Consider the following 26,795-nt stretch of genomic DNA (forward strand, 5'->3'; position numbering starts at 1 on the left):
CCGCACTACGATCGCCTAAGGTGCGAGTTCGTCGAATTACGGTGGCTCCATTGTTCTAATACAGTAAAGATTACATCACATTAGCGTTGTGCCTAAATATAAAAGTGTGATTCCGACGATATATTCTCGCTCTCCACGCCTGACCCCCACGGCGTTATTTTTCACCCCTCATTTCGGAATATCGTCGAAACTGACAACGGGAGCGACGCGGCTGTAAACACCTTACCCCGTCAAACGGTAAGGTACTTGTTGGTGAGCTCACGAGCCAATTGCGTGTTGCCATTCACCAGGTATATGAGAGAGAGGTTATACGCGGCCTCGATGGAAAGATCGTACAGCAGCTCCACCTCGTATTTGAGCACGTTCTCGTAGTGCGCCGCTGCTAATGAGGGAAGACCCAACATGTGGAACATGCGCCCAAAATTGTACTCCACTTCTTGCTTCTCGTAATTAGTGCCGTTCTCAAGACGCCGTTGCCGGTACTCCATCAAAAAGGATATCCCTTGGAGCAACTGGGTTTGCCGGTTGCTACTGAGTCTTTGCATCAGCCGATGAACATGAGTCACTGCTAATTGTAAGCATATCATGTAGTCTTGGTTGTATTGTTTGTATGCTCGCGAAAGGTACACAATCGGCAGGGCAAACAGCCGCGCACCTCCGAGCAAACTACCATACATGTAAGTCAATTCAGGTAAATCATCACCCAACTTATCGCGGTAGGCTTGAATATTGGGAGCGACAACGTTCGCCATACCGGTAATCTTCTTCCCGGTGATGACCGAGTCATACGCCTTAAGCTGACGCAAAAAGAACTTTTGATGATTGTAACTGGTGAACAGATCCCAAGCCTTCACTCCCAGAGCGTAACAACTGGTGAAAAACTTGTATACGAAGGGCGAAAACTGATTGGCATTGAGGAAATACCGCACCACTTTGGAAACTTCAGTATAATCGCCACGTATTTGTGCCAAGTGGAGTTGTACCAAATGCATGAACAGTTCCTTGCTTTTATCCTGAATGAAGGCTCCAATATGCATGGCAAGTTCCATAACCTCTTGCCCATGTTCAACCTCATTTTCGAACTTTGCCAATAGCAACGAGTACTGACAGAAGATGTCGAACCATTGATCAAATTTCAACCCTCTGAATTTGGAGTTGTTACCAATTACTGGCTTAGATTGGCCGTCTTCCAGTGTTGATTGCATTTCCATGTCTTCCACTAAGTTTTGCAACCGCAGCATTCGTTGGTCAAGCTTCATCGCTCGACGACGGCGGTACTTGAGGATACCCAGGAACACCTTATTTCTATCACGAGGGAAAAACTCTTTAACCAGAGTGAACATGTCAATAAGACGCAGAGCGTACTCACACCACGTTTTGATCGCAACCTGATCACCAGCAAGAATCAAATCATTAAGTTTTTCCATACGTTGGTACCGATTCAACACTTTGGTCGTCATTTCTTTCTCAAAGAACTCCCGCTCCTCAGGGCTCATTCTCTGTTTCCGCTGCTTGAGCAGAATCCGTTGAGACTTGATGAGAGCTTCATTTATTTCATGACCTTCTTCGATGAGCTGCTTTTGCTCTTCGGCAACATTATCTTGCGATTTAATGAGTTCCCGAAGCTGGTCATTGATCTTTAGGGCCTCGTCACGCTCATCAAGATAAAGTAAGATCTCCATCATAATAACGTAATGCTCGGGTTCATGAGGGTCTAGCACCAACACGTTCTGATAGGCTTCTCGAGCATTTTCATATTCGTTAATTTCAAGGAAGCACTTACCAAGCAAAACGTAAACTTCGTGAGTATTTTGAATGTCTTCATTTTGGCAGGCACGTACAAGGTACTCAATCGCACTTTCATACAAGCCATGATTTTCCAACGCTTTACCCGCTTCAAGAAATAAATCATCAATTTCTTCATCTTCACGGAAGAGATACGAGAAATGACGTAAAGCCTCTTCATGCTGACCGAGTTCAAGTCGGAAAACCCCCAAACGGTACCGAATATCGATAAAGAGACTGGCATCGGCCTTCAACAGAGCTTCCCTTTGTTTAGGCAGTATACGCAGAGAGTTGATAACATTACTCCGGCGATCAAGGTCAAATTCGGCATCGTCGTCGGTGTCATCCCACCACGTCTCCTTCATCCGACCCTGCATCCATCTCACTACTTTCTTGACGGCATCAATACCATCACGCCATGAGCCTTTCTTCTCATGAAGCTCGAGCAAAATGTTGAGTTCAGGCCAGCCGAATGTCACAAACCGACGTTTCAGCGCAGGAAGATCAGGGTCAGCTTGCACGTTAGTCTTGAAAATTTCCCAATACATACTAATGGCATCATTGAGACGCTTTTGTTCCAAATAAATCAGAGCAATCTGCTTCACCACATCGGGGTCCAGTGGAAAAGCTTGACGCACTTTGTTAAGCCCATCAAGAGCACGACCATAGCTGCCAATCTCACGATACAAATTTGACCGATCAAGAATATAACGTGACAGCTTCACAGTATCCAGAGTGATAGCCCGCGAGTAGCAATGAATAGCTTGATCAGTATAACCAAGTTGAGCTGAGAGCTCACCCACAGCCCCCCAAAACGAGGTATCCCAGTTATGAATCAGAGCGGCGATCAACCAGTAGTTACAGCATTGATCAAGGCGACCCTGGATTTTGCAGATTTCCCCTAGGGTTTTATATGCGAAGAAATTCTGCGAGTCGTGACTGATCACTTCTTGGTACTTTGCTTGAGCAACCAAGTAATCCTGTCGAATAAACGCGTCATTAGCCTTTGAAAGGGCGTCTATGACTTCAGGGGATTGATCTTTGGTTGCTGACTTCAACATTTTGCGGCGATAGTAGTTTTTGGAAGCCGTTTGGGCACTTTTCTTGGTTCTGAAGTTGGCTGCTGAACGGAGAGCTTCACGAAGATCATAGTGTTCGTCGGCGTCTTCTTCCCCCAGGTCATCTTCATCATCAGAGAACACAATTGGTTCAGGAACTTCGACCTGTGTTGTTTCATCGCGTTTGAACGCGTCAATAAACTCATCCATTTCGGCGTCATCCAGACCAAACGAGTTATCAAATTGATCGGATTCATAAACATCGGCGCCCTCAGGCTGGTACTCTTCGTCACTCATGGGGAGATGTTGAAGAGTGACGTCGTTGTTGAGGGGATGGTGTTGTGGATAAAGAATAACGCTGCTGAGAATCGAACAGACATTTCTATGCAGGTCGGGCTAAGTAATGCTTTATTCGATTTATTAAATTGGTAATAGTGCTATTTCAAATTTTGGTCGTAGAGTAGAAATTCGGAGCTCCCCCTTTTCAAATTGTTGCTAGTCTGCTCCCACTATCCTCGGCAGAGAAATCTCTGTCATGCTCTCGCCGCACGATGAATTTGCCGATTAGGCTCGGCGGGTGCGACGACGATAATGGCCACTCTCCGCAAGAAGGCATTGACCCTGCCCCAGAATGGTAGTTCTGTATCTGAGGATATGCTGAAGAGCGACTCGGTGATGAATTTAACCAAACCTCTGCTTTACGGTATTTACAACGACGATCTGCTTTTGTCGTTAAACGATCAAATCGAAATTAACGTGCCCCCTAGCCGCAATTCACGGTTGATGGAATCGGAAGCACCGGAGCCGGAGTCGCTGGTGAAGCTGTTGCCCATTATAACTAAGGTGGCAATTTTGGCGTTGTCGGCGTACGTTTACAATGAAGTTGTGGCCCATATCCATGGTAATCTGTTCACTGACAGACAAGTGAAGGAAACGCTTAAACTTGCCAATGTGTTCATTTTATCATTTATCCAGAAATTCAGTCTTTCTCATTACGTGGAATTGCCCCAGGACTTGGCGATCATCGATCAGATCTTCCTGGTCGTGGTGCAGGGGCTTCTGTTTGGGTTGTTAGTGGTGGTTGTCGACCGTATCACCCCCAAACTGTTTTCCTCGCGGATTCTTACTTCCAACCCTAATCCCAATCGGAAGCAGGATGTTATTAACGAAGTTCTTCGGTCATCGATTTGCTTTTTGGGTATTTCGTACGCCGTGCGTAACTTAGAGTGGAAGTCATTGTTACAAGTGTCGATGATGTGGTCGTTGATCAACCCGGCATTGTGGATAATGCTTGACGGCACCTTCAATGGTCTAGTGACGGCGTTGGCGGTGGTACTGGCGGCGCTGGCGGTGATCTACTGGGATAATGCCTCTCTTCTCACCAACTTTGAAGTGTTGCACCCTGACGACACCGTGTCGTTGTGGTTGTGGATTGCGTCGTTTTTCTTTTGCGGCTCGATTATCTTTGGCAAGATTGGCCGCTCGTTATTCCAGTAGGCGATTTTTACATTATAATTCGATGAATTAGTATCGGGTCTAGGATCTAGTCGTACCTATAGCTCACTTTTTTTTCTGCCTAATTGAGCACGCTCGCACCAATCACGGCGTGCTGATTTTCCATTAGGCGCGCCAACTAAAAAAACCCATCCACCTAACACCCACAATATGTCTGGCGGTCCTGTTCCCTACTGGAAGAAGTACACCACCCAGTCGAGGGGGATCTGGGAGAAGTTGAGACAGCTCCTTGTGCTTGTCCCCAACAGATCCCTGGGTAACCCCATCGTCAAGCTCTACCGTTCGGTTCCCCCTGGTGCCCGGATTAAGGAAGCTGAAGAATATTCGGAACCCGTCAGCGTTCCCGGCACCGACATCAAGAACAACCCTTACTTCAAGAGAGACCACAGAAGAAACTACCCCCAGTTGAAGTCGTTCGACCAAACCTATGTGTCGGGTCTTTTGCAAGTGGGGTCCGCGGCCCAGCCGAGAATCTCCATTGGTGACAAAGGTACTAAGGAATTGTCGGTGTTCTTGGACCCGGCGAAGCCTGTGTCGTTGGCCACCACCTTGACCAACGTCCCCGCCAACGTTGTTCGTGGTGAAATCTTGGGCGAGCAGGGCCAGCCCATTGTGCCCCCTTCGTTGAACAAGTTCACCTGGAAGATTTTGCCTGAAGCCGAACACGGTATGTACAACGAAGACTACCCCTGCAGAATCTTCGCTTCTTCCAAGCAGTAGGCGCGGCATAGACTAGCATTTAATGAAACTATTATAAGGATACTTTTATCGTTGTAAACACCCCGGGAAGCCCGTAGGTGGTGAACCACACCATCGGATCCCGCCGATGCTCCTCCATATACGATTGTGTGTCGCATGGATGAACAGTTAACCATGGAGAACCCAAACTATCATCGATTACCAATGGCGGTAAACTAGAGTCAGCTGAAACGAGTGAGGCAATCTCGTCGAGGTTAAACACCGTCCGACCAGATTTGATCACCCGAAAGTAGCACATTGGCACCTGGTAGATGGTGTGGACGGCAAGAGCGATCTCGATCTCGACGGTTGCAGTCAATTGTAGGCGATAGTAGCGGTATGAACTCACATAGTGGTGTATTATGGGGATGTGAGCGCCACGATACAGTAGTCGATCAATACAGGGCTCGACAGCATCAAGAATGTCCATCAAATCCAGGGTTTGAGAGAAGTACTGAGTAGCTTCAGTAGTTGCCTACAGGCGCGCACGAAGAGATAATAAAATTCAACTATAGTCAAACTATGAAAATATGGGGTGGGGCCATAGATGGGAAATGAATGATGGTGCAGATGAGGAATACGTGTTAGCTTGGCAAGAACACTATTCCTCTTTAGGTGTCAGTTCATTCAACAATCCCAGCTTGCCGTTGTAAAGAATGCCAGCGTTGGTGGCAGAGATCGAGTTGCGGGTGGCCATCTCCTTGACCTTCTCGGCGTTGGGGTGCTTCATCAGCACGCCCCCGGTAAAGCCGGTTTTGCGAGCAGCATCGTCCCCGAGTTGTTTTTGCATGGCGTAGTCGCCACTGTCAAAGTACTTCTTGTCATTGAATTTCGACGACAAAATCTGCTGCGTCGTGGGCAACTTGCCGTACATTTTGTAGATCCGGAGCTCTTGCGGACTCAACTTTGATAAGTCCAAGCCGGCTTCATTTCTGGGAGCGGCCAATGGGTCGTCGTCGGGGAGAGACATGCTATGGGGGGCCAAAAGGGCGTGCAGTCCGAGGGGAAGATTTCACCACTAGGATATGGAGCCTCTATGCAGGCACGACTGCGCTCCCGATAGCAAGACAGCGGCAAGTGCGCTAATCATGAGGGGAAACTGGGTGAGGAAAAAAGATTTCTGCTTGGTGTGAGTCATGTTTAAGGATTTGATGAGTAGTTAATTGTGGTAGTTTAAACTAGAAATAGACCTCTTTAACTCATTGGGTTGTGATGCCGCTGGTGCCTCGTCTCACATGTGGACCCGATGAGTGTTTAGTGGCGGTCTAAAGGTCACGCTGCACTGCCCGGCTCGAACCGTCAGTGCGTCGCGACATGACCAGGGTCCCTAGCTTTCACCGCACATGGGGCTGAACCGTGGCTACGAGACAGGCGGTGCCGAGCCCCTGGCCAAATGTAAGTGGCTGACAGGCACCAATAAGCTATTTTGGGGGTGTGCTAAACATCCACCGATACACAAACGGCACCGCTGCCCCCGCGGTCACCGCCACCGCCACAAGATACGGAATCAACGGGTATAGTTCAACGGGGATCGGGATTCGTGCCAGCGGGAGCTTGGCAATGTAAAAGTCGGCAGTGAGGGGTTGTGGCGGAAGCTGGCGGGCTGATTGGCCCTCAGGGGTAAGGGTTATCGCAACGAAAAGGTCGACCCGACCCGGAGTGTCGGTGAACTCCAGAGAGAATACATGGTCGAGCTTGACGTGGTACGGGTTGGTGGCGGGCCAGCAGAACTTGACATTGATGACATCGTTGGCCTCGAACACCCCGTCGTAATTGTTGATTTGCACCCACGTCGTCCCGGGATTGAGTGCTATCCGATGGGAGTCAGCCTGATTACTGAGGGTGTCGATGGGGTAGTGATGGATCACTGTATGTGTGGCATTGGTAGTTTGTCCCTGGCGCGTTGTAGGTGGTGGGATGTCGTAGTAATAGGGAACCCGAAACACAATGGTTTCAGTATTGGCCGCGACCAAAGCTAATAGCGTCCACCACACCACTATGAGGTTCATTGTTGGTTGGTGCAAGTGCGTGCGTGTACTAACCTGGTTTACTGTGTGTGATATATTATAATTACAGAAGAGCCGCACCGAAGGATGCGCTCATTTTATAAGAAACCTATGCCGACGTGAAGAAGTAAAGGCCACCAAATTCCCGATGCACTTGGTCCTCGATATCAGCGGCGACTTCAGCATCGGGGATCTCCACCGTCAAATGAGTGAGTTTGCCAAGACTAGCTCGATTAAGGTAGAGGGCGACAAATTTCGGGGTGGTGACCGACCATTTCGTAAGCTTTAGTTGGTGTAGATGAGTAAAGTTATGCGTGAGGCGATTGAACGTCGACGGCGATAGCGACCGAGGACAAGCCACTTCTAGTCGGCGGAGACTATCCATTTCGGCATCGGGTTTAGTGAGGAACTCCATCAATAGCTGCGAATTGACGAAGGTGTCGTTAGCCTGGTAACTAAGACTGAGCCGTTCGAGGAATTGACCAGGGTTAAATTGAGATAGTCGAAATGGGAATTCCCACGAACACCCCACCAACACCACCTCGACTAGATTTACCACGGGTACCGCTTCCCTGCTCCACAAAAAATGATAATCGTGGATTTCAAGGAACGTCAAGCAGACGAAGTCATTAAGCGAGTTTAGATCAAAGAACCGCGGCTTCTTGGCCGGCAGCAGATGGTAGAGAGTGAGTCGAGCCAAGTGGGGGAACCGACGGTAACGTAGCCACGACGCCAGGTCGATGGTATTGATAAGCAAGTGTTGTAGTTTGGGGTAGGTGCGGAGGCGAGGAAATACGTCGACGCTCCACTCCGAGTACAGCAGATGGTTGGTAATGCGGAGCTGGCTGATGATCTCCGGGTGAGGCGGGCGGTGTTTAGCCATCTCCCAGGTACACTTGGCGCGGCAAAACACCGAGGGGGTGAGCCAGCTCCGTATCCACTTGCTGGTGCTGGCTAGGTTGACGACGTCGCCAGCGTCGAGGAGATTAAATACCACCCGCCACACATCGTCGGGAAGACGCAACAACGCCGACTCCGCACCGTCGTCTCGAGGAGACGCGGTCATGGGAGGGGGTGCGACTGCGAGCCCTCTCTGGAGCCGCCCCGTGGGTATCAGAGAAAAAAGAACTACCCCTTTTTTCCGTGTCGCGATGTAAATACTCGGCCCGATCGCGAGCTCTTGTCACAAACACGTCGTACTGTTTTTTTAATTAGAGAACACGCTGTGCCGGACCAGCGTTTTTTTTTTTAAGCCACCCCCACATCGAAAGCCAAAAGTGCTTTGTTGGCGATATCAAACTGATTCATCTCCTCCAACAGTTCTAATTTTTCCGTGGGTCAAGTTTTGAAAATTATACGAGCTATCTTTTGGGCGCTGGCGCTGCAGATAGTCTGAGGTTGGAAAAGCATTCGCGATCGGTTTGTCAACCATTCACCTTATTTCACATACAACTAACTTTCCGCGACTCGCTCCCCCCTCCAAATCAAGAGCTATGGGAGTCCTTGGAGAAGTGACCCCAGCTAAACGCTCGGTGATGGCGGCAGCGACGGTGTTCATGGTGGTGTGCTGCCTCCGCATGGCGGTGGTGCCGTCGTTGCCGCGAGGCCGCCTGTGGTGGTGGTCGGCCCCCGTGGAGCCCCGGAGGGTGTTCACGGAGATCAGTGGTGATCCGGTGGAGCGGTTCGCTTACCATGATAACATGCCGATGGCATGGCTGGTGGTGGTCGGCCTGCTATTGGTGGCGCTGACGTTTATTGAAGTTCTATAGGTCTATACGGTTTTTTTACGGTTTAACAAAAAGGATACCCCTCACTCTTTAGTGTCCCACACGAGCGTCACCGGCCCGTCGTTGACGAGAGCGACGTCCATCATGGCGCCAAACTCGCCGTCCTTCACCTTGTCGTCACCTAAACCTTGGCGAAGCGCCGCCAAAAAGTCGTTGTACAAGTGGATGGCTTCCTCTCCTTTAAGCGCCTTGTGGAAATCAGGCTTGGTGCCCTTTTTCACGGTGCCGTAAAGAGTGAACTGCGATACTGAGAGGATTTCCCCGGAGATGTCGCTCACCAGTTTCGCCCACGGCTTCCCGTGCCAGGCGGTCTTGGTTTCAGGAGGGTTGCTCAAGTCCTCGAAGATACGGAGCGAGAGAATCTTCTTCAGCAACTTGGCGACATCGTCGGCGGTGTCGCCCTGAGTGATGCCCACAAGAAGCATGAGCCCCTTGCCAATCCTGTGTGCGTTAGTCTTCGTATACCAAAATAAAAAGAAATAATCATCACGTATTTGTCGGTTACTTACAGAGAGATGATATTGCCGTCGACGGTGACCGAGGCCAGCTTGACCTTCTGAATAACCACTCTCATTTTACTGTGGAGCAGGTTTTCCGTCGCCGTTGATGCCGCTAAACTGGGGAACGGCGCGCGCGCACGGCGACCCCGCGGCAATTGCCGACGCCGGTATCGGATCAGTGTCTGTAATTGTGATATTAACTATAGCTTAGCGATCGTCGTCAACGACAAATCTGACAAAGTACTTGAGCCCGGCGTAGATCTCCATGCCCACGGGGACGATATATTGACTGGGAAGCAAAAACCCGTGCAGACCGGTGTCGCGGAGCTTGAGTTGGTACGCCCAGTAGGCGTTGCTGTGGTACATGTAGTCCAACGCCAGCCCCGACCCCATGTCGGGAAGCATGTCCAGGTCCTTGTCGATACAGGCGGGTAACACATTGTACGCCTGGCCCGACTCAATTCTAACGGCTTTAGCAATACCATAGGCAAGCTCCACCAAGTTCTCCTCATCGCGAGGTTGTTCGTTGCAAGAGTAGGCATAAGGATACAACACTTCCTGAGAGTACAGGTGCAAGTCAATATAGCCATAGATCTTGTGTTGCTCATTGGTGGCATTAAGATACTTGTTCCAGATCTTCAGCTCATACGCTTCAAATGGGTACTCACCCGAGTATTCTTCACCACATTCCCAGTCGGTCAGCTTCGTCCAGTGGTAGTCGTACGAGTGGTCGATGTCAATCCCAAAACAGCCCTCTTTCTTAGTCTTTTGACGGTTTTTCCGCCACAAGCGATCGTGGTTCCAAGTGTACTCGTAACCATCGGGATTTTCCACCACGACAAATAAAATGTTGAGTTTGGTCACCACGTCGCCTGTTGGGTCGTATTCGTAGTGATTCAAGAGCTTGTACAATAAAAACAATGTCGAAGACACCGAAATCCATTCGCGGGCATGGGTGCCACCAGTAACCACGATAGACTTTTTCTGGCTGTGGTCGATACCTTCTTTGTTGACACTGAAATGAACGACACGAATGGGGCGCCCCTCATAGGTCTCACCGATGTCTTCCACAGCAAGCACTTCAGGATACGTTTGCTGTAACATGTCCAACCACGAATAAATAGTATCTAACGAGCGGTACTCTTTAAAGAAAATCTCCAGGTTCGCAATGACTTCATCCTCGCTCGCGGCTTCAGCTTCATGGTGAGGATACGACTCATACACCTTTTGGGCCAAGTCGTCGATCATTACCGAGTATTTGAATTGGGGTACCTTTTCCAAAAGCTTAACAAGATTTTCGTAGCTGATTTGGATGTCGGCGGTATTCTCAATGTTATTTTTGCTCCAGATACTGTTCTCAATCTCTTGAAGAGCCTCTCGCAAGGCCAGCAGCGGCACTGACAGTAGATCACCTCGAATAACCACACCCTGGTACTGGTTGAGGTCCACTGGCCATAGGCTAGGGTCCACTTTCAGGTAATGGACTTTAGACGACTCCGTAGCGAGAGGGTCGTCGGCAAACACTGCCTTATTAGCGGGCAGGGTTTTGAGCCGCAAGGGAATCTGTAGTGCCACAACTGCCGTGGCAATCGACACCAAGCGTAAAAACTTCATTGGTGACTATGGAAAAAATGTTGAAAGCGTCCAGCTTGAGCGTGGAGGTGTAGGACTTTCGGTTGCGATTGTGCGGGTAAAAATCCCTGCGGCTGGTACGGGCTGATCAGTGATATACCACAGTACAATATTAGAGAATATGGTAATTGCGAATAACACTCTTCAAGATACAATTGTAAGAGACGATACAAGTGATGATTGCTTCAAACCATTGGTTACAAATTAGTACTTGGTGAACTGTGACTGATTACCTACTTGAGCGTGTAGGTGACACAAAACTGAAATCCTTACCTAAGCTATTCTTCCCTATAATTTTGATTTGAAACGCTCCCAGATTTGATAGACAATTTGGTCTCGGGCCGGTGATAACGTCACACTGACTGTGGCGACTCTGCTTACGAAAATGGTCGATCTTATGTGGGGTGCGTTACGCTAGCTCACGTGAGCTCCACCCCCTCGTACCATATCTTTACAGAGATCAAACAAAATGTGGTGACCCATATAATTAACACATGTCGTTTCAGCATATCCCGGTTCTCGATCTTCGGGATGCATTCAATCCCGATACTAAAGCACAATTCCTCAATAAGCTTCAGTATGCTCTTATCCAAGTCGGGTTCCTCCTCTTGATAGGCACCAGTGAAGCTGGAGTGGGTCCATCACGAAAAGAGTTTGACGACATCAAAGCCGAAGCAGAAAAATTCTTTGCCTTGCCCGAACAAGTCAAGTTGGATTGTGAGATGATCCATTCGAAGCATTTTCTCGGATATTCCCGTTTGAGTAACGAGATCACCGCCAAACACGCTGACTGGCGGGAACAGATTGATCTTGCCACTGAACTTGATCCTCCGAAACCAGGTGAACCGCTTTACAAAAATATTGAAGGGCCTAACTTATGGCCTGACGCCAAATACGTCCCCCTATTCCGTCCAGTGGTGGAGAATCATATTGCCAAAATGACTCAGCTTGCGGATACATTTCGTCATTTAGTCGCTGAGGCTATTGGCCTTCCCCCTGATGGTTTCGACAAGTTCTTTAAGGAAAATCAACAATGCAAAATGAAGCTTATCGCCTACCCTGACCAAGCCGAACTAGTTGGAAAATCAGCAGTGGCAATGGAAGACACCCCTGGCGGGCAAGGCTGTGGCCCTCACCGTGATCTGGACTTTATGACGTATATTTATCAGGCAACACCCCACCTGAACTCGCTTGAAGTGCAAAATTATCAGGGTGAATGGATTTCAATCCCCTACGTTGAGAACGCATTAGTGGTCAATACCGGTCAAACGATTGAGACCATCACTAATGGCGTGTGCAAAGCTACCATCCACAGAGTGATTACTCCGAAACCCGGTACTGGCACCCGTATTCTGATTCCGTTTTTCCTGACGATCAATCTAGATGCCTACAAAGTAGCGGTGGAGAATATTCCCAATGACGTCACCGATCAAATCATCGAACGCGACCGCCAGCATGCGGTATGGGGGTACGACACCGGGTTCCAGTTCCGTCCCGACGTGCTGAAACAGCCTGTAGGGGAAGCAGTGTTCAAAAACCGTATTAAGAGTCATCAGGATGTCGCTAAGCGGTGGTACCCTGACGTACTTGAACTGGTATTATTGGAGTATTGAGTTGTATATTTATAATTGTATCGTTACACCTACTTGCTTTCGGTCTTGGATTCTTCCTTCTTACCACCCGAGGTGTTGTGGTTGTTCTGGATTTCAGAGTAGATTTGCTTGGCCTTGTCTTGGGTGGTACCAGTTTTCAGCGAGTACACGTTGTAGGCGTCAGTGGCGTCTTCCTTCAACTTGGAAGTGTCAACCTTGCCGTCTTGGCCCTTGTAGAAAGCTTCACCTTGCTTAACCAAATCGTCGAAACCCATTTGTACTTGTCAATTGATGTGGAAATTACACACTCAACGGGCAGCTGCCGCTATTTATACCTCAACTACCTGAAATTCCATTGTTGCGGAAGGAGGTAACTGAGTTGCATGGTAACATTATCGCGTCAATGCATGTGGAATTCATAGGGTTCAATTCACTGACCCAAGACAAAAATATAAGTTACTTTCCTCTCTGTATTGCAATCGATTGTGGTCGTATTTGTATCCTTCTAGACAAAATCGTCGTCCACAATCGAAGCCGCGTTGCCCTTGCTTACGGTAATGCGGAGAAGGTCTGGTCTCCTGATTCGCGGAATTTGGACGATATAAGACAATGAGGTGTGGAGGCGCAGCCCCTGTTACTTCTTATTCTACTTCCACTCCTTTTCGATATCCAATGAAATTTGCCACACTATGAACACGGGAGCTACTTTATAATATTTTACCCGTAAATTTGTTCAGGTGGCTTCGCTTTTGTGGCAAAAGTATCGAACAATTATACGTCACTGAAAAAAATCCCGTTATTATGCATTGACGTTCGTAGACGTACAGAAACGCTTGCTGATGATGCATGTATTGTTGGCCAAACCATCAAATTAAAGTGATACGCATCGTTTATATTATACTATCTACAACTTAAGCTTTTCCAAGATGGCGACAGTTTGGTTGTAACCTTCGACTTCGGCGGTCAACTTCTCCATTCTCGTAGCGGAAGCGTCCTTGGCCGCTTGCGGGGTCTTGTCGTTGAACTTAGCCATGGCATCCTTAGTCTTGCCAATGGCTTCTTCAGCCGATTGCAACTTCTTTTGCACCTTGGTGATTTCGGCGTCGATGTCGATTTGACCCTTCACCAACACGTGAACGTTACAAGAGGGCGACACCGACAACACCGCGCAACCCAGGGGCACATCCGAAGCCTGCTTCACCACGGTGATCTTTTCCACACCCTTGATGAGAGCAGCGATCGAGTCGACTTGAGCGTTTGCCACATCGTATTGGCCAGCGTCGGCAGTTTCCACAAAAGCTTGGCCATTCTTGATGATGTTGTATTGGGCCAACAACGATCTAATACCCTTGGCAACGTCCAACACGAATTCATAGTGGGTAGCAGCTTCGGCGTTGTCGTATTCCTTGACGTATTGGGGGTACTTAGCCACCACGATCGAGGGGGTGTCGTCGCCTTGACGACGAGGCAATCTCTGCCACATTTCTTCAGTAACGAAAGGCATGAACGGGTGGATCAACCGCAAGGCCGAGTCGATACAGGTGTAAAGAGTGGCTTGGGCTGACGCCTTTTGTTCGGGCAGACCTTCCATAAGCGCCTTCGAGTTTTCGATGTAGACGTCACACAAGTCGTACCAGAACTGGTAGATGACCTTGGTGGCATCACCAAATTCACGAGCTTCCATGTGGTCGTTGGCAGCCTTAGCAGCATGAGTCAACTTGTACAAGATCCATTGTTCAACCAACGATTCCTTGCCGGTCAAGGCCGCAGTGGCGGGAGGCTTGTAGTCATCGCCAAGCTTACCGAGGACAAACTTAGTAGCTTGGTAGATCTTGTTACAGAATTTTCTGTAACCTTCAACCCGCAAAATGTCCAAGTTGATGTCTCTCAAACCGGTAGAGTAAGCGCAGAGAGCGAAACGCAAGGCGTCGGTACCACATTCGGGGATGCCGTTAGGGTACGATTGCTTTTGACCTTCCATAGCCTTCTTGAGCTCGCGAGGGTCCAAGTTACCCACCTTAAGCTTGTCGTGCAACCCTTGCAAGGGGATACCGGTGATGACATCCAAGGGGTCGATGACGTTACCCAACGACTTCGACATCTTCCGCCCTTGAGCGTCTCTCACAAGCGAGTGACAGAACACTTCCTTGAAGGGAACCTCGCCGGTCAACTTGTGACACATCAAGATCATTCTCGTCACCCAGAAGAACAAAATGTCCCACCCGGTTTCCAACATCGAGAAAGGAGCGAAAGTCTCCATGTCGGGGGTCTTTTCGGGCCATCCCAAAGTGGAGATGGGCCACAAACCAGACGAGAACCAAGTGTCCAACACGTCTTCATCTTGTTCCAAAGTGAACTTAGCGTCACCGAACTTAGCCTTGGCCTTGGCTTCGGCTTCTTCCTGGTTACGACCAGCAACCCAGTAGTTGTTGTCCAACTTGTCGGCTTCTTGGCCTTCAATGTGGACGAAGTAGACGGGACAACGGTGACCCCACCACAATTGACGAGAAATACACCAGTCCTGAATGTTTTCCAACCATTGGAAGTAGTCAGCTTCGGAAGTGGCGGGAGAGATCTTAATCTTGCCATCCTTAACCAACTTGATGGCATCCTTAGCCATTTCTTGTTGGTTAACCCACCATTGAGGCTTAAGCAAAGGTTCGATGATGTCACCCAGTCTCGAGCAAGTGGGCAAGGTCATTTCGTTGTCTTCTTGGCCTTCAAACAAACCCTTTTCCTTGAGGGCTTCGATCACCTTAGTTCTAGCATCGAAACGCTTCATGCCAGCCCATTCGGGGCCACAAGCTTCGTTCAACAACCCGTCATCGGTGTAAATGTTGATGAACTCCAAGTTGTTACGCTTACCGGTGTTGTAATCGTTTTGGTCATGGGCAGGAGTGATCTTCACGGCACCAGTACCGAAGTCCATGTCAACGGCTTCAGCATCAGTGACAATGGGGATTTTACGGTCCAAGAAAGGGTGCAACACGAACTTGCCGTGCAAGTGCTTGTAACGGGGGTCTTCGGGGTGCACAGCAACACCAGTGTCACCGAACATAGTTTCGGGACGAGTGGTGGCCACGGTGATCTTTTCATCCAGACCTTCCACGGGGTACGAGAACGAAGTAAGCACACCGAATTCAACCTTTTCATCGTAACCGGGGACAGCCACGAGAGTCTTACCGGGGATGGTCTTGTTTTCCACTTCCAAGTTGGAGATGGCAGTGTTGAGCTTCACCGACCAGTTCACCAATCTCAGAGCCCGGTAAATGGTACCATCTTCGTGCATTCTGACGAAGGCTTCAGTGACGGCCTTGGAAAGCTGAGGGTCAAGAGTGAAAGCTTCTCTCGACCAGTCGTAGGAAGCACCGAGCTTCTTCACTTGACCCGAGATCCGGTTGTGGTACTCTTCCTTCCATTCCCAGACCTTGTCAATGAACTTTTCCCGACCGTAGTCGTGTCTGGTCTTCTTTTCCTTGGCCCACACTTGCTTTTCCACCACCGATTGAGTGGCAATACCGGCGTGGTCGAAACCAGGCAACCACAAGGTGGTCAACCCCTTCATCCGGTAGAAACGAATAAGCGAGTCTTGGATGGCAATGGTAAGGGCATGTCCAATGTGCAAAGCACCAGTAACATTAGGAGGAGGGGCAGGGATGGAGAAGGCGCCTTCAGGCTTGACCTTACCACCAACCAATTCGGGCTTGAAGAACCCTTGCTTGTCCCACCACGCGTACCACGACAGTTCCACGTTAGCGGGGACGTAAGCCTTGAACGCAGGGTCTTCAAGCGAAGCCAAGATCTTCTTTTCACCCGCAGGGGTCTTGTCTTCCCATTGGGGTACGGGTTCGGCGACCTTCTTTTCCTTCTTGGGCTTCTTAGGAGCAGCGTTCTTAGCCGCTTCCTCTTGAGCCTTCTTCTTGGCTTCGAACTTGGCGAGCTTTTCGGCCTTTTTCCGTTCCTTTTCCAATTCCTTGGGGGTCTTTTGGCGGGGTACGCCATCGGCACCCATCACCATCCCCGGTTCGAGTTGCGGGGTGGCGGCGGCAGGGGCAGCTTGGTCACTACTCATATTCAAATACCTGATCACTCGTCGATGTTGTGGGAATAAGCTACGTGCAAGCTTAAATACCATACAACTCGTCTCGCAAGGTGAGTCAGACTGGGGTGAAAATTTTACGCGCAAAAAGTGAAATGGTAGTCGTGAGAAGGTTCTCAAAGTGCAACTACTGATGGTGATGACGGTGGAAAATTAACATGTCATCATCTGCAATCAAGCCTTAAATCGTTTTATTTATAGCAGCTTTGAACTTCCCTATGGCGCATGGTGAGAATTGTCATCCACCGCGAGCATGCACTTGTGATGGTGCGAAGAGTATGTCTAGATCTGGAAGACACCCCCACAAAAAATGTGACTCCAAAAATAGAACGTCAAACAATGGCTCACATTAGTATCCTTAAATTCAATCCAATTTGATACGCGTAAATGTCTATTCCTCTTGCTATGGACTCTTTTCAGACTATGTAGCCATCACTACTCACACTATCCTAAAGTTACAACCACCAGGGCATTCGGCATTGTCGCCAGCAACAAACCATTCCTTTAGGCACTTAAAGTGACCCCGGTGACCACACTGAAGCGACACCACCACTGATAACCCTTTACAAGGCTTGCAACAATAGATGCAATTCAGTTGATTGCGGCGACATTCGTCACAGTACCAAAAACCAAACTCTTTCAGTTTGTTTTCCTTGAATCGTTGCTTCAGCAGCTCATTTACCATCACTCTACCGCAATGTTCACAGAAAAATCTGAGGTTGACATCTTGAGGCATCTTCTTCATTATCGCTCCGACAAGTTCGGGGGGTGTTGATTTGATCACCTGAGTAGCTTCCACAAAAAGCTGGCGACGTTGGAGATTCTCGATATACATCATGATGATCTTCGTGGCTTCATCTTTGGAGAAAGTCTTGGGGTATTTAGCATAGAACAATATCACCAACGTTGCCAAGGTGACAATGTCCCCCAGAAGCTGACAGTACTCTACTTCCTTTCTGATCAATGTCGCTGTTTCCCACGGAGGACTGATCATACTCAGATTGCGCATAGCTTTGGTGAGCTCCAGAGTCATATTGGTGAGTAAGGCCGTGCTTGGGTGACTCTTCAATTCTTCCTCCACTTCAGCTAACCCGGGACGAGGAATGAAATCGAGCGAATGATGGTTCAGGTTGGAACGGTGCAAGGGAGCCGTGAGTTGAGAATTGCGTCTCAGCAGCGCCCACCACAGCTCGCGCAGATGCTCACTGTACCGATGAGGCAGTGATCCTGAATGGACGTTGCTCATCGGCAACGGGAAATGAGGCATGAAACCTCTGGGACTGGTGCGAGGTAACAGACTTGCTGGAGGGTGTGCGTGGAGGCTGTGGTTGAAGGCGACGTTTTCATTATCAAAATCATCAGTGGTAAGATGACGAAGTAAAGGTCGTCTTTGATGGGAGAACAGGCGTCGTTCGGGCTGTTGAGGTGGAGGTGTAAGCTGATGGCTATCTTCAAGTTCAGTGCTTGACATTATCCCTTGACGTAACCGCATTATTGGGGCATCTCCGTCCTCAATAGTTTCCTCATCCAAGGTGAATCGCTTAGGGTGCCACTTTGCAGCCGCGCCGGGGCTGGAGCTGGCTTGAGTGAGAAAACTGGGACGACCGGGATGTTTATAGGGAGACAGTGGTTGAGGTCTCGCAAGCGACTCCAGCAGAGTGATGTGATCAGTGGCAATGGCCAGTCCACCATAGTTAGTATTAGTTGTCAGGTTGCTGTGGTAGGAGCCAACAACGCTAGCCGGTTCTTGAGGTTTTGGCATTGGATCATAAGTAGCTACCACTCCGCCGCCATGCGGAAACTGCTCATCTTCAAGTGACACGGCGAGAATACGCCACATTTGCGTTTCCCGATACTGGTTGACACTCACTGCAATGGAGGCATTAATTTGACAAGCATCAAGTAATGAAAAGCCATCAGGGGGCGCAAGCAAATAGTTTGTGGCTAAATGACTGAAAACATCATTGTCATTCAATGGGAGCGGTAGACGAAGTGGGATCACGTATGGCAGCTGGTAGCTAGCCCCGATGAATTTGCGGTGCTGATTATGCGGCTTTGAGGAAATCATTGGTGGGTGTACTGCTGGCAGCCCTGCCAGTGATCCCAGGTCCACTGTCAGTTGCAGTGGGTTTCGGCTGAGTTTGGGTCGTGTGAAACCGTGTCCACTGCCACGACGGAAGGGACCTGGTGAAGGAGTTTTACCCACTGTCGTACAGCTCCGAAGCAATGGTGGCTTCTCCACGGGCAGAGGAGTGATGGATGAGCTGAATACGTTGAACAGGTTAGTCAGAGCGGCTGCTTTGATTGGCACCGGGTGATTCATGGACATATTGTCTAGTGATTTGGTTTCACCCCCCATGGTGTCCACATCGTCCACATCGTAATCTTCCAACTCAAATTCGTACTTCTCTTGATTGACAAATGCCATATCCCCTACAGGATCAAAGTCCATCAGCATCAGGGTAAGTTCGGTCAATGGCAGTGATACTTCAGGAGCCAGATGGTCAAGCGTTGTACTTATAAACTCGTTGGCTTTGGTAACAAGCCATACGCGTCGTTGATGTGATGGATTCAGGGACCAAATGAAATTTTGAACGGGTTTACCCGTAGTTGTAGTGATGACTTCTTTGGGAATGAATTTGCGGTTGAGGTTGAATACCAGGATCGTCAGATCATCATTAAGATAGGAGCAGGCAAAGTCGTAGTTGTATAACGATGATGAAAAGTATTCATCAGCGTCGTCTTCACGCATCCGGTTGTCACTCGGGTATTGGCACCATCGTACCTTCATCACTGGACCCCAGGTGTTTACAATGTAATCCAGGGACAAGTGACGGTTCAGTGTCACCAGAGCAGCGTCACTGTAGTTCCACACGCACATTTTTTGATCGCGTCCACCGGTGATGACGTACTCACGATGAGGATGAACATGGAGAGAAAGTGCCGGACCAGTGTGGAGATTCCACCGCCGTTCAGGTCCAATCGAGTGTCCCCCACTGATTATACCCCCCTGGGCCCTGATATCGAACTTGCACAATGCTCCCAGGTCGTGCACTGAAAGGATAACAACTTTGTTTCGAATGCCACCATGAGGCAGATGTTGACACAGCCGTACTGGGTCCAGATGCGAACTCAGGACAATGGAAAGCAGGGGCTTTGTCAGCAGCAGGCGAAGATCCCAAAGTTTGATCAGCCCGTCCTGCAGTCCCAGGATTAAATGTGATGGGTTGTTCTCGTCACCAATGTAGTCGAGCGAATTGATGGTCCGCTTGTGGTCATTGTATCTTGAAACAAGTTTTGCTTTGCCCAGAGGTGTCACTTTTCTCACACTGACAACGCCGTTGGCGTGACCACAGGCTATAGTATCGCCAAATGCCTTGACGGTGTTAATGATGCTCACTTTGTTAGCTCCTCGAGTCTGTGGGGTTTGGTCAAGCAAATTGACCTCCTGGGTAATCTTCAGTTGATCCTCATTTGTGATCAATAATTTGAGGCAATTCTTCCCTCCTAGCACGACGGCGTCACCACCATCAGCGTAGCGGTGTAGGGCGAATTGAGACAAACTGGCCACTTCTCGGTCGCAATTATAAATGAGCAGATCAAGCTGCAGTTTGATCAGCCCCCCTGACAGCAGCTGATCGTTTGGATGTAGATTGCCGTAGATGTTGAACGCATATTTCGCCAACGTCAGGTTCAGCATGGTGTGGGGGTGCGCGTTGATGGCATCAGTTGAATAGTGAGAATTTAGGCACTAACAGTGGATTTTACAGATGCCACGAAAAATAATCTCTTCATCATGAAGTATGGGGGTTCATCGATAATTTACAGTGGTGAAAAAGTTGGTATCGTGGTAGAGAAAGGGCAAAAACAAGGTCCTACCCGGATTCGAACCGGGGTTGTTCGGATCAAAACCGAAAGTGATAACCACTACACTATAGAACCAATTCGCAAGATTGAAGGCGTAGGATAGTTGTAGGATTCAATTACAAACACCTTTTTTGCTTATTTCCGCGCTTAAGACGTCTCAAAACCAGCTAGCTTGAATGCTCCAGTGTTATTTTAGTCGATCCACGCTTTTAATCGTCATTTCGTGATTTTTCACTCTGCCTCGTTGTTGCTACCGGTCGTGGGGACACTGCGCACCGTGATCAATTGTTGATAAACGACTGACCCTTTGCGTATGCTCTCCGCAGGCTTTGTGGCGACGATTTTCCGGATCGCCAAGACCGTCACCCAACTTGGGTTACTGGTCGGGGCTCTAGTGATGGTCGGGCTTTACTATTACCAGCGGTCGCTCATCTATCCCGCGTCGTTGAACGATGGCCACGGCCACTGTGCTACGCCTGATGAGTATGGGATGAATGACTATGAGTTGGTCAGTCTCAAAACCGAGGACGGAGAAATCCTCCAATGTTACCTGGTTCTCCACGACCCGTCAAGCCCTAATTATACCAACAAAACCGTGGTGATTTTGTGTCCCAATGCTGGTAACATTGGCCACGCCCTCCCCATTGTTCGGCTATTTTACGAGGATTTTGGCTATAACACATTCATCTACTCTTATCGTGGCTACGGTAAACTGACAGGCTCGGCCCTGGAGGCTGGGCTTAAGCTTGACGCTAATCGGGTGATGAAGTACCTCACTTCCGAAAATGAGCAAATTGCTGCGTCGCTGCTCATTTTGTATGGCCGGTCTCTTGGAGGAGCAGTTGCCATATATATTGCTCTGAAGTGGCTGAATTACATTCTGGGGATCATTCTTGAGAACACGTTTTTGCTGCTTCGCAAGACGGTGCCCCACATTTTCCCTTTCCTCAAGTACGTGACGTCGTTGGTGAAGGACAAGTGGGAGCTGGAATTGCTTGTTCCCACATTGCCCGATGTTCCCGTGTTGATGCATCTGGCTCGGAAAGATGAGATCGTTCCCCCGGAACATATGGACACGTTATTCCAATTGATGCCGCTGACAGATAAGACCTTCTACGAATATGCGGATTCAAATCACAATGACACTGTGATACAAGACCAATATTGGGATCGCATTCACGAGTTTATTAAGCAAAAGATCAACCCAGTTGGTTATTAGTTATGTATTTTATCAAACTATACTTCGAACTTTATGGTGGCACTATAAGTTATCTGCAGGACATTTGTAGCCACTCACTTTATGTCCACCAACCTCATTCAGGTGCCACTTAAGCACACCGCTGCCATTGATTTGGGAGCGGGGTTACGACATGTGATTGACAAGGACTATTTCCAGCCGTCATCACTATTTGCATCCGATTTACAGACAGTGACAGCGACCCGTGACGTGGTGGCGGAATTTTCTGACAGCAAAGTTGACTTCAAATCACCAGAGGTGATCTCTCAGTACCTCCAAATTCTCGATGCGCTAGCACGGAAGTTCCCTGACGACGGGATCGAGTTCGGCTGGCTGCTGACGATTGGCCATGGGAGACTGGCGTTGGAGGCCGTCCACCTGATCCACACTGAGCGCATGAACGCGGTATACCAATTGGGAGCAATCTACTGTGCGTTGGCTTTGAAAGAGTCTCGCTATACCGAAGATGGTCTCAAGAAACTGTGCAACTACTTTCAGTTAGCAGCAGGAACGTGGCAATATCTTCAGGGAATGGTAGAAGCAACACCCAATCGCGCCCCTCGAGAATGCGACAGCAATACGTTGGAATGCCTTGAACAGCTAATGATGGCCCAAGCTCAGGAGTGTATTTGGCAGACGGCCGTAGCAAATGAATTGAAGGACTCAGTGATCGCTCGTTTGTCTATGCAAGCGTCGCTATACTACCAAAAGGCATTTGAGAAGGGGACCCAATCGCCACAGATCATTTTAGAATGGCTAAATCATATGAGAGTAAAGCAATATCACTTTGCTGCTGCTGCTCATTTGCGTATGTCTAATGTGGCTCTCCAGAGTCAACAATACGGTCAACAAGTTGCTCATCTCAAAGTGGCTGCTGCTAAATGTGCCCAAGCATTCAAGCATAAGCGATACGTCAATTCATTTGTGATTGAAGACTTGAGTGGGCTTGATACAGTTATCAAAGACACTCTATCTGCTGCTGAAAAAGAGAATGATCTTATTTATCTACAGGTGGTGCCTCTGGAACTGGATCTTAAGCCAATTGTGGGTACCAATATGGTGGCGCCTGTGGTCCCTGAAATCCTCAAACAAGGTTCGCTGGAAGAGAAACTATTCGCCGACTTGTTGCCATATATGATTCTACAGGTGGCTCAAGCCTTCAGAGAACGTCAAGACGACTTTGTCGTTGCTGAAATAACCAATCCAATTAACCAAGCTAACCAAAAAATGCTTCAGTTCCTTAACGAACGAAATTTACCGGCTTCAATCGATGCTATTCAACAGCCAGAGAACTTACCCGATTCGCTTTTGCAACATGCATGGGACATCAAGCAGAGAGGCGGGGTGGAGGCTACGGATAAAAAGATTGCCGAGGTGGCCGAATTGGCATTCAAACTGGAGCAACTCGTACGAGAGTGTCGAGGCCGACTTGATATGGATGAGTCGGAAGATCGCCAATTGGTGTCGATGTATGGTCAAAGAACGCGACCGCCAATGGAAGTGGCAGCCCAGGATATCATTGGTAAACTTGAAAAGCTTGATTCTTATTTGAGTCAGGCCAAAGTGGGAGATGCTCACCTTCGCCAGCTGTACGCCACCATGAAGGTTGACCTTGAGGTGTACAGTGGTCCGCAAGAGCAATTACAACAAGTCATCCCCGATTCCAAGTATGTTGCGCTTGATTCTCAGGTAACAATGACGATCCGGACTCTCCGTGAGCTATTAACGCAGGTTGACAACCTAAAAGCCGAATCAAGTAAACTTGCAGACGAGGTGGAGATTCGTGGCCGAGACCATAATATTTTGCCGAAAATCATTGAGCAGTATAAGCGAGACAAACTGGCGGCGTACAATGACGACGGATCATTCAACGAGCGAGTGTTTGAACCAGTGTACGAAGAACACCTTCGCATGTACAACCCCGATCTTGAACATGTGCATAACCTCATTCAGCGACAAAGACAGTTGCAAGAGCAAATATCCAATGCTTATGCCGACTTTACCACAATATGGGCTGACCGCAGCAGCGAGTCTCAAACCCGGAGGGAGAAGGTGCTCCTGCACTTTGAGAGCGTTTACATCAGCTACATTGAGCTTTTAGGTCATCTTGAGGAGGGGTCAAAGTTCTATTGCGACTTCTTGGTTAAAGGCACCGCTGTCGTCCAGGAATGTGAGCAGTTTTTAGCCCGACGGCGGGTAGAAGCGCAAGAGATGGAGGCACGTAACCAGCACGGCATGTTCCCCGGGGTGTGGAGACTGCCAACGGCTCCAGAATAGCGCAAAAACGCATGAATTATTTTGTTAGTGCTTTTCTGAAGTGACAGGAGGAAAAAAATAACGTGAAGGTTGTAGACCGTTGGCGCAAAAGAAATATGGTGAGGAGATCATCGCTTAGTTGGTAGTGGTTGCGTGCACGGCGTTGTGATGAGTGCGGTGCGAACTTGCGATGGGCCACCATCGTTATCAACGCTTCCCCCACAGCGCGAGGTTGTGGATGAGGTCTTCGGCCCACGCTATCAGAACTATGGCCAGTGCAGTGAAACCGAATGTGATTTCGATTGTTGGCACTACGGGGGTGGGCAAGTCCCAAGTAAGTAAAATATATGAGTATACCGTCAAATGGGAATATCGACTAACACCTAGTTTCTGATTGATCTTGCCAAAGCCATCAACGGCGAGATCATCAATGCTGACCTGATGCAAGTGTACCGGGGTCTAGACCAGATCACCAACAAGCACCCGATGGAAGAGCGCCAGGGGGTGACCCACCACGTCATGGACCATGTTGACTGGACCGACACCTACGACATGCAGCGGTTTGCCCGCGAGGCCCAAACGGCGATCGACGACATTCTTCGTCGGGGGAAAGTGCCGATCATCATTGGCGGCACCCACTATTATCTTCAGAATCTTCTATTCCACAATAAGACGGTGGGGGCGGAGGTGAAGCGCACGCGACCGATTACCGAAGCCGAGCGGGCGATTCTCGATGGTCCTGGCGACCAGTTGTGGCCGGCGCTTCAACAGGTGGACCCGGTGATTGCCGAGAAGTTCCACCCTCAGGATCACCGTAAATTACGTCGTGCTCTTGAGATATACTACGAGACGGGGGCGGCGCCCAGTCAATTGTACCGCGACCAGAAGCTTGAGGAGCTCGAGCAGTCGTCGCTTAAATTCAACCTGCTTCTCTTTTGGGTGTACAGCGACCGTGAGGTGCTTGTGCCGCGTCTAGATGCCCGCGTCGATAAGATGATGGCGCTGGGGGCCCGCGATGAGATTCGAGAGATGTACCAGGTATACCAACAGAGTGGCGCTAGTGATTGTACGCTGGGGGTGTGGCAAGTAATTGGGTTTAAGGAGTTTCTCCCGTGGCTCGAAAGTGGTGAAGCCAGCGGTGACGCTTGGGCCGAGGGCATCGAGCGGATGAAGCTGCGCACGCGTCAGTATGCCAAGTACCAAGTGAAGTGGATCAAGCGGTTGCTAGGAGTAGAGCTACAGAAAGAGGCGCGTTTCAATTGGGTCAATGGCGGCAAAATGTACCTTCTCGACGCCACCGACTTGAGCCAGTGGTCGACCCGAGTTCGGGATCGCGGGGTGGCGATTGCGTCGGAGTTCATTGCCCGATCGCCCATCACCGAGCCCCAGGCGCCGCCGCACCTTGAGCACATACTACCGCTGGAAGAGTACCTTGCCACCATCACGCTGGGGAAGACATTGGAAGGTGCTCGCCAGTGGAAGCACTTCCAATGTGACATATGCAAGGATAGCCACGGCAACCCGTTAGTCAGTGTCGGCGAGGAGCAGCACCGGCTCCACATGAAGAGCCGTCGCCACCGGCTGACAAAGCATAAGCTTGAAAAACAGCGCTTGGGCCAGCGGCCGTACGCCGCACCCAAGAGAACCAACTCTAAATTACTCACCGACGACGATGACGTCAACGAAACTTAGTAACTAGGCATGATGTAATCGATAATACAGAGCATCACCGAATGGTTCGAGGCCCTTTAGACACTGGTGCGGGGTAGGTGGGGGGGCAAAAACCGCAAACGGTGGCCGGGAGCCGTTGCCAACTAGGTGGCTGGCTGCGGCGTCCAACCCTAATGCGTCGGTCTGGTTTACCCACGCCCACTACAGGCGATGAGACAGGCAGGCAGAGAGCGAGAGAGCGAAAAAAATTTAGCGGACGCCGGTTACCTGCAGGACAAACTCCTGACGCTGCCGTATATAAAAGTCTAGACCACCGCCAAACAATTTTTCCTTTCCATGATACGATGCGATCTATTCACTGCACCACCTTGATCCGTGGGTGAGTGGAGGGGAAAAGATTGCTAGAACAACCTCTCAGACACGTTCCTCATACCAACGCCTTGTATATTTGTCGGGCTGTTGGTCTGCGTGTTGAGACATTTTTCTAGTTTTTTTTTTAGTAGTCGTCGGATAACGGTGGAAAACGTTCACAACACCCCTTTCTCGCTGGAGCGCTTGCTTCCCCGTTGCCCCCCTCTGTGTCAAACGGGCGACAGGGCCGTTCGTGTTCATGTGCCTCCCCCGGCCGCTGAGGTGACATTAGCGGTCTATTGTAACCTAATCCCCGGTGGCTTCATAGTTTTGTGTACTTGCTGCGTGGCGGCTAGCTTGCCATGCCCCCCATGAAAAAATAGCCAACCACAAACAGATTGTCCCGCCTAGCGATAATGCGATCAGTGCCACTCCGGGGGAGGCGAGCCACTGGTTGGGTCAGGCACTCTGGTGGCGATAGTGCCTGTGGCGGCGGCGTCAGGTGGTGTGCCCAGTGCTGCCGGCTAACGTGGTCGCTTTTCCCCGTAGGGTCTCGGCCCTCGGTACTGTCTATAGACACTTGATTGTCAGCACACACGGCGCCAACCGTTAATATCAGCGGGTGCCGCAGCCGGTCCTGTAGGCAGGCCTATTTGTCTGAGACCCCCCAGGAAAAAAGACTGCCGCGGTAACACCGGTGC

General features: G+C 49.5%; 15 protein-coding genes across 15 annotated transcripts; 6 read left to right on the forward strand and 9 right to left on the reverse strand. All coding sequences in view use genetic code 12, as the record gives it.

Moving 5' to 3' along the window:
• Positions 1–230: 230 nt before the first annotated feature.
• Positions 231–3,140, reverse strand: TFC4 (transcription factor TFIIIC subunit; the record flags this gene model as incomplete). Its single annotated transcript, XM_034158756.1, has 1 exon — positions 231–3,140. One exon carries the CDS (start codon positions 3,138–3,140, stop codon positions 231–233), a length of 2,910 nt encoding a protein of 969 aa, XP_034009588.1.
• Positions 3,141–3,434: 294 nt separating this feature from the next.
• On the forward strand, positions 3,435–4,340 carry DIURU_005741 (uncharacterized protein; the record flags this gene model as incomplete). Its single annotated transcript, XM_034158757.1, has 1 exon — positions 3,435–4,340. The coding sequence occupies one exon, from the start codon at positions 3,435–3,437 to the stop codon at positions 4,338–4,340; it is 906 nt and encodes a 301-aa protein (XP_034009589.1).
• Positions 4,341–4,508: 168 nt separating this feature from the next.
• Positions 4,509–5,078, forward strand: NUO2 (Nuo2p; the record flags this gene model as incomplete). The annotated part of the gene is made up of 1 exon (XM_034158758.1): positions 4,509–5,078. The coding sequence occupies one exon, from the start codon at positions 4,509–4,511 to the stop codon at positions 5,076–5,078; it is 570 nt and encodes a 189-aa protein (XP_034009590.1).
• Positions 5,079–5,697: 619 nt separating this feature from the next.
• On the reverse strand, positions 5,698–6,066 carry DIURU_005743 (phosphatase regulator; the record flags this gene model as incomplete). The annotated part of the gene is made up of 1 exon (XM_034158759.1): positions 5,698–6,066. The coding sequence occupies one exon, from the start codon at positions 6,064–6,066 to the stop codon at positions 5,698–5,700; it is 369 nt and encodes a 122-aa protein (XP_034009591.1).
• Positions 6,067–6,517: 451 nt separating this feature from the next.
• Positions 6,518–7,105, reverse strand: DIURU_005744 (uncharacterized protein; the record flags this gene model as incomplete). The annotated part of the gene is made up of 1 exon (XM_034158760.1): positions 6,518–7,105. The coding sequence occupies one exon, from the start codon at positions 7,103–7,105 to the stop codon at positions 6,518–6,520; it is 588 nt and encodes a 195-aa protein (XP_034009592.1).
• A 106-nt stretch (positions 7,106–7,211) lies between these two features.
• Positions 7,212–8,168, reverse strand: DIURU_005745 (F-box protein; the record flags this gene model as incomplete). Its single annotated transcript, XM_034158761.1, has 1 exon — positions 7,212–8,168. The coding sequence occupies one exon, from the start codon at positions 8,166–8,168 to the stop codon at positions 7,212–7,214; it is 957 nt and encodes a 318-aa protein (XP_034009593.1).
• Positions 8,169–8,912: 744 nt separating this feature from the next.
• On the reverse strand, positions 8,913–9,314 carry DIURU_005746 (D-aminoacyl-tRNA deacylase; the record flags this gene model as incomplete). The annotated part of the gene is made up of 1 exon (XM_034158762.1): positions 8,913–9,314. One exon carries the CDS (start codon positions 9,312–9,314, stop codon positions 8,913–8,915), a length of 402 nt encoding a protein of 133 aa, XP_034009594.1.
• Positions 9,315–9,596: 282 nt separating this feature from the next.
• On the reverse strand, positions 9,597–11,003 carry ECM14 (putative metallocarboxypeptidase; the record flags this gene model as incomplete). Its single annotated transcript, XM_034158763.1, has 1 exon — positions 9,597–11,003. The coding sequence occupies one exon, from the start codon at positions 11,001–11,003 to the stop codon at positions 9,597–9,599; it is 1,407 nt and encodes a 468-aa protein (XP_034009595.1).
• A 512-nt stretch (positions 11,004–11,515) lies between these two features.
• On the forward strand, positions 11,516–12,634 carry DIURU_005748 (uncharacterized protein; the record flags this gene model as incomplete). Its single annotated transcript, XM_034158764.1, has 1 exon — positions 11,516–12,634. The coding sequence occupies one exon, from the start codon at positions 11,516–11,518 to the stop codon at positions 12,632–12,634; it is 1,119 nt and encodes a 372-aa protein (XP_034009596.1).
• A 29-nt stretch (positions 12,635–12,663) lies between these two features.
• On the reverse strand, positions 12,664–12,888 carry DIURU_005749 (uncharacterized protein; the record flags this gene model as incomplete). The annotated part of the gene is made up of 1 exon (XM_034158765.1): positions 12,664–12,888. One exon carries the CDS (start codon positions 12,886–12,888, stop codon positions 12,664–12,666), a length of 225 nt encoding a protein of 74 aa, XP_034009597.1.
• A 629-nt stretch (positions 12,889–13,517) lies between these two features.
• On the reverse strand, positions 13,518–16,748 carry VAS1 (valine--tRNA ligase; the record flags this gene model as incomplete). The annotated part of the gene is made up of 1 exon (XM_034158767.1): positions 13,518–16,748. The coding sequence occupies one exon, from the start codon at positions 16,746–16,748 to the stop codon at positions 13,518–13,520; it is 3,231 nt and encodes a 1,076-aa protein (XP_034009598.1).
• A 403-nt stretch (positions 16,749–17,151) lies between these two features.
• Positions 17,152–20,412, reverse strand: DIURU_005751 (uncharacterized protein; the record flags this gene model as incomplete). Its single annotated transcript, XM_034158768.1, has 1 exon — positions 17,152–20,412. One exon carries the CDS (start codon positions 20,410–20,412, stop codon positions 17,152–17,154), a length of 3,261 nt encoding a protein of 1,086 aa, XP_034009599.1.
• Positions 20,413–20,892: 480 nt separating this feature from the next.
• Positions 20,893–21,798, forward strand: DIURU_005752 (uncharacterized protein; the record flags this gene model as incomplete). The annotated part of the gene is made up of 1 exon (XM_034158769.1): positions 20,893–21,798. One exon carries the CDS (start codon positions 20,893–20,895, stop codon positions 21,796–21,798), a length of 906 nt encoding a protein of 301 aa, XP_034009600.1.
• Positions 21,799–21,879: 81 nt separating this feature from the next.
• Positions 21,880–24,093, forward strand: RIM20 (Rim20p; the record flags this gene model as incomplete). Its single annotated transcript, XM_034158770.1, has 1 exon — positions 21,880–24,093. One exon carries the CDS (start codon positions 21,880–21,882, stop codon positions 24,091–24,093), a length of 2,214 nt encoding a protein of 737 aa, XP_034009601.1.
• A 465-nt stretch (positions 24,094–24,558) lies between these two features.
• Positions 24,559–25,764, forward strand: DIURU_005754 (tRNA dimethylallyltransferase; the record flags this gene model as incomplete). Its single annotated transcript, XM_034158771.1, has 1 exon — positions 24,559–25,764. One exon carries the CDS (start codon positions 24,559–24,561, stop codon positions 25,762–25,764), a length of 1,206 nt encoding a protein of 401 aa, XP_034009602.1.
• Positions 25,765–26,795: the final 1,031 nt, after the last annotated feature.

The sequence above is a fragment of the Diutina rugosa genome, assembly GCF_008704595.1.
Source record: "Diutina rugosa strain CBS 613 chromosome Unknown scaffold5_size317247, whole genome shotgun sequence".
NCBI lineage: Eukaryota > Fungi > Ascomycota > Pichiomycetes > Serinales > Debaryomycetaceae > Diutina > Diutina rugosa.